Raw genomic sequence first — 10413 nt, 5'->3', positions numbered from 1 at the left:
TTTTTTCACTTTTACACATTGTTTATGCCATGTGTGTGCATTGGTTTAGAAAGAGTTTTAGTTTACGGCACTTGCAACTGCATTAGGTCATATGAGCCTGCGAATATGTGTGTTTTGAAAGTACTGTGCGCAGATTTTTTTGTTTTTTTAAATTGGGACCTAAAAATCTCTTTGCCTTATAATTTATTGTGCATGTTCGCTATGTGTGCGCTAAACTGTACGCATGTGTGCAAACATAGCATAACAATATCCAGGTAAGCTGGTCATAAAGACAACATAGGGCCTACATTCATGGTTTTTATCACATTATTCTTTAAAGTGTGTTACAAAAATATAAACTAAACACCCCAAACAAACTACGTTACATAACAAATCATTCTACACAAATTCCACTCTATATTCACTGTACTGAGTGTTTTTCCCTTTGTTTGCCCTGCTACTTGTTCGCCTCCCTTGCTCTTTTCCCTGAACACGAGTCTCATCAATGCTACCTCTAGAAGAAGAAACTTTGGCCACTGAGTTATCTTGAAGATCAGAACCATCCACTATGCCATCTGTCAGTTCAGATAACGCCTTTTCTGACACTTCATCGGTCATTTTATCCGAGGCGGAAGAAAAAGTACGTTTTAATCCACGTTTAGGTTCTTCACAGTCAGCTGATGAATCAACTTGGAATTCTCTGGAACTTTCAACTTTCTCATTTGTGCTATCTTTGAGTTCATTGGTCTTTTCAACTTCACTTTGTGCTTGATCACCCAGATCACAAGCAGTTCTGTTCTCAACATTGCAACACTCCAAATCATTCTCTTTTGTAGTGATGGCTTTTTCCACAATATCTCTTAATGCTTGTGGAATTTCGTCATCATCGTCACCATCATCTTGAAGACGATCGTCATTGCAAACAGAATCATCATTTTCATCGCTCTCAACTGCTAAAACACCGTTCGTTTTATGGAGAAATTGTGGAGTCCTGGATCCACTAGAACTTCTTCGTTTCTTAACTTTCGCGATGCTACTTCTTGACTTAATCAAACGACAAGAGCACCCATGGATGTCACATTTATTCAATAAAGAGCTGTCATGTTTAAGAGAGTGTTTTAATCTGGAAGTGGCAGTGGAAGCATGCACAGTTCTCAAATGATCATCAACACTGTGGTGTCGAGATGCTAACAGGTCACAGTTGACACATTTCCACAAGACAGGGCCCACAACAATGATGGCGTCAACACTCTCAACAGTACTCATGGTGGCCAGTTATAAAATAGCTGTTGGACCTGCAAAATAAACAAAGTAAATTCATTTTAATTTGTGGATTCTAAAGTGAAATTTGGTGAGTGAAAAAACATGTATTATCTATCTATTACATACAGTATAGCCAGGCACATTGTAAACAAATTACAGTGGAGTCCACTTATAACGAGTCCTGAAGTAACGAGAAGTCCGTTAAAAGACACTATTCTAAAACCCCATTTTTTCCATTCTTTATCTTTGTTAAAATAAAATACTGCTATTGCGCAATCATTGAATCAGACAGTCACGCAAGTCGGTTATATCGGAATATCGCTGCTGCTGTACACAGCGCACAGACCAATTAAACATATAAACCTCGTCAGTTGAGAAAGTTGGTGATCCAGCGGAACAAAGAATAGGAGAGCCCACACGAACCAACAATGAAGGCAGGAGCGAATGAGTAGGAAGTGTGTGGCATGCCCAGACAGGCAAAATGCATCGTGTGATAGGCCAGCCCAGTCTAGATTATCTAGGCCTACCACCATGCCTCTCACTTCTCTGGTGCGGGATGGAGAGGTCACAATGCTGTGATAGATGGAGTGAATGTGTGACGTGTGCAAGCAGACGCAATGCACCACAAGGTGTGGCGGGGTGGGGAACAACACTGCGTGCGAGTTAGCCTAGAGCCCCTTCTTTCTGATCGCCAACGCTGAGCTGTCAACATTGTTAGTGCTAGAGAAAGAAACCTGATTCGATTTTTGATCAAGTGAGACCTAGAGATCATGTTGAACAAAATCATCGTCAGCGGAAATTCAAAAAAGAACAAACAGAACACCCAACTCTTAGGTTAGGCCTACTTCACTATTTCCCTTGAATTTATTACTGGATCCCTTATAACGAGAATCCTGCTATAACAGGACATTTTGCACCGGTCCCCTCCCTCTCGTTATAACAGGATTCCACTGTATAAAGTCCAAATTTTCGTCTAATACATATTATATATTCTTTGTATATATGTATTTAAAAGACATCTGTACCAGGGTGAAATTTGTATACATACGAAGACATTTCCACATCCCACTGATTTTGCTATGTGCCTGCTGGACTGTAAACGAATAGCAGGACAACCACAAGACATGCTGTACAATTTTGGTACTCAAAGAAGCCACCCCCCCCCCCCCCTCCACTGAAGATTTTTATCATTTGGAAAACTCAGTAGTGGTAGTAATGACGAGAGCTGGCGTGGATATCATTATTTTTCTTTTCTGATCCAGCTGCCTTTTTTGAGTTCTAGCCCTTCCGCCTGTCGATATGGCAAAGAATTTGCAGGTTTTTAATTTATCAGCTGTGTGTTTTGTTGCTGTATGAAAAGTATTTCTGATATCTGGGGAGGCAAGCAGGTTGGTTCTACGCAGGTTGCTAAGCCCAGGGTAAGCAAAGAGGTGGTTGGATACTGTTTCATCCTGGTATTCATACAACGGCAGACAGGTGGGGTATCCTTGTGGATCCTATTTAAGTAGGAATTCACTGGGATGTGTTGTGCTCGCAGGCGAAAGATAGCGATTTGTTCTCTTCTACTCAGGGAATTTACTGCATCTTTTAAGTTGGGAGCAGTCATGTGTGCAAAATATAGCTCTTCCAGTTTTGCCCAATGCCCATGCAGTGGATATCATTATAAAAACAGGTGTCACGAAGTAATGGAATCGGGCGCCCGTCAATTTTTTGGCAAGTGGACTTATTACTATACTATTACAGTGGAATCCTGTACTTGTAGCAAGGGAATGGAAAACTACTCATGAATAAATAGAGCTGGATTAGTCCATAAAAGCTTACTTTCTTTGCATTTCTGATTTAACAGGGATCTGATATAACAGGACTTTTTCTCTGGTCCCACCATCCCTGTTATATCAGGTTTCCAGTGTACTTTTGTACCACCAGTCAAATTAATCAGTGGCCTTCGTTCAAAGATATTAACGCATGCATGAGTAAAGTATTATCAAGACGCAAGTAACAAAGGGGCACATTCCGACATAGGCTCAGATTGGGCAAGTACAAAACACTACCTTTGTCACTTTCATTTTTTTTGGGGGGGGGGGGGGGGGAGCTGAAAAAGTAATAGGAATAAAAATAATAGTTATTAATTTATTAATATTGCATTTATTACTTCAGCGAAGTTCAATTTTAACGAGTCCTGAAATAACGAGACATCTGTTAAAAAGACACTAGACTAATCTAAACCCCCGTTTATTTTTCTTCTTTATCTTTGTAAATAAAATACTGCTATAGCGCAATCAAACAAACATGCGAGTCGGTTAAAAAGTTATAGCGGAATATTGCTGCTGCTGTGCACAGCGCATAGGCCAATTATACATATGAATATGTAAACCCTCGCCAGTTGAGAAACTTGGTGATCTAGTGAAACAAAGAATGGAAGAGCCCACTTGTGCCAACAATGAAGGCCGGAGCGAATGAGTGGGGAGGGTGTGGCATGCGAAGACAAGCAGAGCCCATCGTGTGATAGGCCAGCCAAGTCTGGATTGTCTAGGCCTACCCTGCCTCCCCAATGCAGGGATGGAGAGGACACAGTGCTGTAATGAATGGAGCGAATGTGTGACATGGGCAGGGTGAGGTGTGTACCTAATGTGCGCAAGCAGCAGGAAAACACCATATGGTGTCGTGGAGTGGGGGTCAACACAGCGGGCCAGTTACTGAGTTAGCCTAGAGCCCTTTCTTTCTGATCACCAACGCCGAGCTGTCAACATCGCTAGTGCTAGAGAAAGAAACCGGATCCGATTTTTGATCAAGTAAGACCAAGAGGTCACGTTGAATAAAATCACCATCAGGGGAGATAACAAAAAGAAACGAACAGAACACCAAACTCATAGATTAGACCTACTTTATTTTTTCCCTTGAATTTATTACTGGATCCTTTATACTTATACTTATAACGTGAATCCTGCTATAAACGATATTTCACACCAGTCCCCTCTCTCTCATTAAAACAGGATTTCACTGTAGTACATTACGCTCTCTACATCATGCTTTATGAGCTTTTCAACTATTATTACCCCAGCAGACCTGAGAACACTACTCAGAAATATTCTCGGCTTCCTGGGAAGCATACAGTGCAAGCTGCAGATTGCACACGCTCAAGCACTAACAAACTAACACTAACAGTAGGCCTACCTTTCACGGTCATTCCCACCTGGTCGAAGTGAGAAAAATTTGTGTAAAGTGCCTGGCCTTTCCCAAAGACACAATATTTGGCCCCTCATGGAATTCAAACCCACGACCTTATACAGTTGAAACCTGATGAAAACAGGGATGGTGGGAACAGAGAAAACGTCCTGTTATACTTATATCCGATCCCTGTTAAATCAGAAATGCAAGGGAAGTAAGCATTTGTGCACTAATCTAGCTGTATTTATTCATGGGTAGTATGCCTTGCTACAAGTACCCACGAACAGCACACCGCAGCCCTCTCTCGTGGCCATGTGGCAGGCCTGCGCACGACACATTACGCATGCACATAGCTTGGCTTAGGGCTAGATCGAAGTCTGTAGCACACCGCAGCTCTCTCTCTCTCTTCACCCACTGCGTGTGCTTGCAGTGGCATGGCTTGCGTGGGCTTGCTCCATCACTGCGTTACTCTCTCTCTCTCTTACTCTACTCTTTTATTTTGTTACACATTGTTAAAGAGCCTTTGTCCCTGCTATACTATAACCGATTGGGCTCCGATGAGGCCCTGTTTTTGCCGATAACTTTTAATAGAGACAAAGGATAGGGGGAAAAAAGGGGGAATTGTGGGATTTAACAAATCCCAGTTATTTCCGGATCCCTGTTATTACCGGGCCTGTTATATATGGTTTCAAAAGTAGTTAGTTGCGAGTCTGAGAGCCTAACCACTAGGCCGCTGATGCCACTAGACACACACACCTTTATATGCCCACCCAATAGTTCGTCGTAAAAGCAGTCCTGAGGATGCACCTTGGAGCATTTTTCTATTTAAAAAAAACAACTACTGATGTCACCCATAGACTACAGTGTACCGATATAATATTCATAGTACAGGTCAGGTAAGCTAGACCTGGTCACAGATGTGAAAATAAGGAGCACTTTGGTGAAGGTGAGGGGAAAAAAAGGGACACCAGTCTCCCTTTTCTCTGTCATCTTCTCTGTTGTCTCCATATACGTCGCCCAAAGGTTGTATTGACTTACTACTACTAGTACTACTGACAAATCATGGTTGGTAACTAAACATTCAGAGAGAATTAACTAAAAAAGTGTCTAATTAATATGTACCTGTTGGTAGTGGTCACAGCATTAGCTGTAGTCTGGCAAAGCCCAAAGCTTTTGTCTCGGGCGAAGACTTCAGGTTCACAATTGCACTGAGAAAAAGAAAACATCTCTCTTTTAAAAGAAACAGTGAATTGCGGGAGGTTGAAAAGGGGCTCAAAATAAAGCCACTATTTTCCACATACACGGCACTGCATACAACATGGCGCCTTTAACTTAAGACTGATGACCTAATCTAATCAATTTTATGCTATGTTCATCAGACCTTGCCTGAATTAAAGACAAGGACACAACAAAATTGAATGTCAGACCCGGCAAATTTGCAGGTTTACCGTACCCTGACAATGGTAAAAATCATCAAAAAGGAACTGATGTAGCGGCCACTGGCCAACATGTAAACAATGACCTTGCACCGACAAGACAACTCATGACTGACCGGGGAGCTGAGCGGGACTCACAGGGAGCTAACCAGCCGCCCAACTCGTCGGCCATTCAAGTCGACAACTACACACAAGACAAGACACTAGGTAAAGAGTGTGCCCCCTCCTACACTGGATACTAATGAGCTCTTCTAGACTCAAACTCAAAGAAAGGGCCTTTGCCTACAATGAACAAACCACACTTCGCTATGGACAACATGAAGTAGGCGGAAGAGCAAAAGAAAATAATTAACAAGCAAAACAACGTTAAAAACAAACTGTTGGGGGGAGGGGTGTGTGGTATCACAAACCTGAAACGCCCAAGAAATAACACACTGAAAATCTAATGAATTCTTACAGATCTGACTGAAATCATAAGCAAAAGTTGTTTTTTTCCCCCATTTTTAATTTTAAAAGGAAACATCTTCAGGTGTCTAAATCTGGAGAAAAAAAACTGATGACAAGTTGTATGGGATGTCATTTCCTTCCATTATATAAAATGGGAGGAGAACTATCAGTCAGGTCCCATTGAGATTATCATTACTGACAGGTTTTAACAGTTCACCAAAATTATTCGATCCGCTAGAGAAGGGAGTTTCCTCGAAATTCCCCAATATATGAGCAAACGGCCAAGAAAAGATCTAGTGTGTCTTAGTTACCAGGACTTATAAAAGCATGCATTATATCCATGGATGTATTCTCTAACCAAGTAGCTGGAAAAAAAACCTAATAGGTCAACTCATTTTTTGTTAAAAAACCACGGGTGGGGTCAATCTGAGGACTCTCAAAAACCATCAGTCAGGGGTATAAAGTGCACTATAATTAACTATAAAGTAAATAGCGAAATAGTTTATAGTTTCTGTAGGCTGACTTCTTTGTCTTTTATCTTCCCTCAAATCAGAAAAGGCTTTTTTACATTCTGAAAAACTTTCAAGAAACCGATGCCGATGAGAAGGTACCCCAAAGAAAATGTCAATTTGTGTGAAAGTAGATCTTTATTGGATCAGAGGGAGTTGTCGAAACTATCAAAATCGGACAATTGTGATTTAAAAATTTCACTTACTTAAAGTCTAAAGTCAAAACATAGAAAATTTCATGCATCATGCAAAACAAGGAAAAGCAGGGCTTTGAACAGTCACACAATCAAGTAAAGACAATACCCATACTCATTTATATCCGAAGTGGCTAGCCGTACTACGGCTAGACTGCCAGTCTAGCCGTACTTAGATCTAGGTTTGACCCTATCGACTCAAGCCTGTTAAGTACACAGGTCTCATTAGATCTAGATCTAGTAATTATTCAGGTTCAAATACATGCAAGTCAGTAAGGCACCTTTTGGTTTTGTCTGAAATACAAATACTTTAGGCATTGCAAACTAAAAATTTCATTTACAATTCAGCCATCAATATTAAGTACAGCTAGACTGACAGTCTAGCCGTCCTTAAGTACGGCTAGCCTGGCTGTCTAGCCGTACTTAACTCACTTCAGACGGCTCACACAACAGTTGCGTGACCCCCGCCGCGACGCTCTCGACGGGTCTCACAAGCCCTGCGTGACCAACTTTGGAATTTTTTTTTCGCTCTACAAATCACACACCGATCGCGAGACCCGCCTCGTACCCTTGTTTGGCCAAGCCTGAGCTACTTAGACTTCGTTTCGTATCTCTGGGGCCGGTAGTTTTTAAGTTATTGAAGGTAAAGGACAGTAACCCCAACTGGGGTTGAACAGACCGGAACTGGTTCTTTGTTTTTTTCTATACAGCTGATAGTAATCCGACAGTCGCGTCGTAGTAACGGTCGAAGAAGTCACATGAACATGAATCACATAATTTCGCCGTTTTCTATACTTCTGTACGTTTTACTAGTTCTAGTGTCTCAGAATATGATGTGTCTAATAATAGTTAGGATCCTGGATATCATGTACCCGAACACGGCCCGAGTCGTAGTTCTAGGGCTAGATCTAGCACTAGATCTAGTACCGGTGTTGTTTTTCGCGCAACGAAATCACAACGTCGTGCCGTACATCTGTCTCATGTAATTCAGTGAATCAATGCACAGACCAGCTTTTACATTTTCACCAAACACTCGCACATGTACACAATTCAAACCAGAACACTTTGAACTTTTGTTGTTGTAGTGAATTTCATTCTACTTGTCACGTCTCTGGAAATTTTTCGGAAAATCAAATTCATGCCAATTTTTTAAAAATCATACAAATTAAAGATTAGACTTACACAACTTTAGTTTTTTGTATTAGATTAAGCTTGCATGTTACTTTACTGTGTAAAAAAATAATTACAATAGGGTAATTCTGAGAGTTGTGGTGATTTATTGAAATACCCCCAAAAACGCCAGTCTTCAACGCTTGTGACTGGTGAAAGGGCCCAGTCGCAAGTGAGTTAAGTACGGCTAGCCAAGAAGTCTAGCTGTACTTATCTTAGGCCCTATTAACATAGAAAACAGGAGGTTTAAAATACATCTGAGCTTTTGCCAAAAGGTGGGGGTGTTTGCTTAAGGACTTTTTAAATCAACCACTACTCATGGTAAAATATGTTTTCTTCTGAAAACTTTATGCATATGGCAAGGAAATAAGTTGGTCAAGCTGCATGAGCAAGTAGTTTGATGTGTGCATCTTATATCTCTACATAGAAAGATAATAGTACTAAAAATAGGGGTGATTAAGGCACTTGGTTTCGTCTCAAATACAATACTTTAGGTACTGCACACTAAAAATTTATATTTACAATTCAGTAGGCTTATTTTTTTTTTTAATGGTCAGTCTAGCCATCGTATTACGAATAAGTACGGCTAGACTGCCAGTCTAGCCGTACTTAAGTACGGCTAGCCTCTTCCTTTATTAAATCATCTTCAAGTCAAGAACAAATATGGCATTTTAACGTAAAGAAATCCCCAGACTTATAATATGATTCTGTATGTAAATGGCTTTTCAGTGAGGTATTTTTGCTTGCTACACCACAAATGGCCAACTTCGAAGGCCTGTTGTTTGAAAATTTATTATTCCGTAAAGTACTGTAAAGGCAAAGCTTTATGATGCTGTATATATATATATTACGGCCACCTCTATTCTCACCCGCAGTGAGAATAGTGCAGGCGAGTCTTGTGGCTATTCTCACCCGGTGCGCGTTCACCAAATTTTGCGTTCACCCTAAACCACAGAATTCTACACTGTGATAACAGAAAAATTGTAGAATTCTGTGCCGTGAACAAACGTTCCATTACAACTGTAGCCTACAAAAAGCGTACAATTTTGTCTGTGGGCAGTGGAGGGAGAGAGAGAGAGAAAGAGAGAGAGGAGTAGCGCGAGAATTTCCGGGCAAAACAAAATGGCGACCCGCGTAGTTCGGCTCGATTCGAAAAGTTAAATAGCCGTAGCATCTTTGTAGACAACCAAATTTATTTACTTTTGTGTTTTAACATCATTTTTTAACTTTGTTTTGGTCAATTTGATCGTCCACACCGATAGACAGTATTCAGAAAGAGACAGAGAGAGAGAGAAGAGGGGAGGAGTTGATCTTGCGAGAACTTCCGGGCGGGTGAGAATAGCCACTTTCATATATACTAGATATACATAGATTTAGATCTAGATATAGATTTCTAGATCTAGAATCTAGATTTAGATCTAGAAAAAAATCTAGTAAAAATGACAATAGATCTAGATTCTAGATCTAGAATCTAGGAGCCTAGCCTACAGCCTACAGTGCCTAGATTACAAACTAATTTTATTAGTTTTTGTTATCCGCACACACCTTCAACTTCAGTTCAGTCAGTCAGAAGTTCAGTCGACACTGACAGCAGCAGTATAGAACACAGACCTCTTTCCGCAGTCCACACTGTATACAGATTTTATGAACTGTTTGTTTCGACGGTGTCTTGATCAGTGCGGTGCAATTGTTGTTTAATAGAAAATCTATAGCCTAATCAAAACAATTAAATAGATTCTAGGCCTGCCAAGCCTGTGCCTATCCTACAGGACGGATCCAGTGTTGTTTTGTTTGTCAGTCAAGGCAGTGCCATTCAGGCAACACCATCATAATGCGTGTAGATCTACCAGGTACAAAAATTGTAAACAGCCGAACGCCGTTTGGAAAAGGTAGGCGGGCCAGGCTGACCTCTAGATTCTAGATCTAAAGATAAACTCTTTGAGATTCGAAGCAAACTGTCCACACAATCATAGTAAATTTTGTTTTAGAGGGAAGAGTGGCCCAGGCAATGACTTGCATGCAATCTGTTATTGACCTCATATAATTTGAAGGAGTTAAAAAAAAGAAGAAATGAATAAGATTTTGGGGGTAGAGCCTAAGGGCGAAAACATAGAGAACGCCGATTTCGGAGACTGACTCAGTAAGCGCCGATAGGTATAAAAATTCTCTTATGATTTCCAACTTGCCCCACATAGAGCTGGCCGACTGCAGGCGGCTTTAAACTCGGATCGGAGTTGTCGGCTTTAA

General features: G+C 40.9%; 1 protein-coding gene across 2 annotated transcripts; it reads right to left on the bottom strand.

Moving 5' to 3' along the window:
- LOC101846554 lies at positions 1 to 10144 on the bottom strand. 2 transcript variants are annotated; one of them, XM_035973322.1, is made up of 4 exons: positions 9712 to 10144; positions 5533 to 5618; positions 4417 to 4435; positions 1 to 1274 (listed from the first exon to the last, which is right to left on the bottom strand). In XM_035973322.1, the coding sequence occupies exon 4, from the start codon at positions 1243 to 1245 to the stop codon at positions 379 to 381; it is 867 nt and encodes a 288-aa protein (XP_035829215.1). In that variant the 5' UTR covers positions 1246 to 1274; positions 4417 to 4435; positions 5533 to 5618; positions 9712 to 10144; the 3' UTR covers positions 1 to 378. The 2 variants fall into 2 exon arrangements, with proteins under 2 accessions (XP_035829215.1, XP_005091261.1); XM_005091204.3 differs by lacking the exon at positions 4417 to 4435 and having other exon boundaries at positions 9712 to 10129.
- Between the last annotated feature and the right edge of the window lie 269 nt (positions 10145 to 10413).

This window comes from Aplysia californica, unplaced genomic scaffold (assembly GCF_000002075.1).
Source record: "Aplysia californica isolate F4 #8 unplaced genomic scaffold, AplCal3.0 scaffold00027, whole genome shotgun sequence".
Lineage (NCBI taxonomy): Eukaryota > Metazoa > Mollusca > Gastropoda > Aplysiida > Aplysiidae > Aplysia > Aplysia californica.
This window is presented reverse-complemented; position numbering and strand designations above follow the sequence as displayed.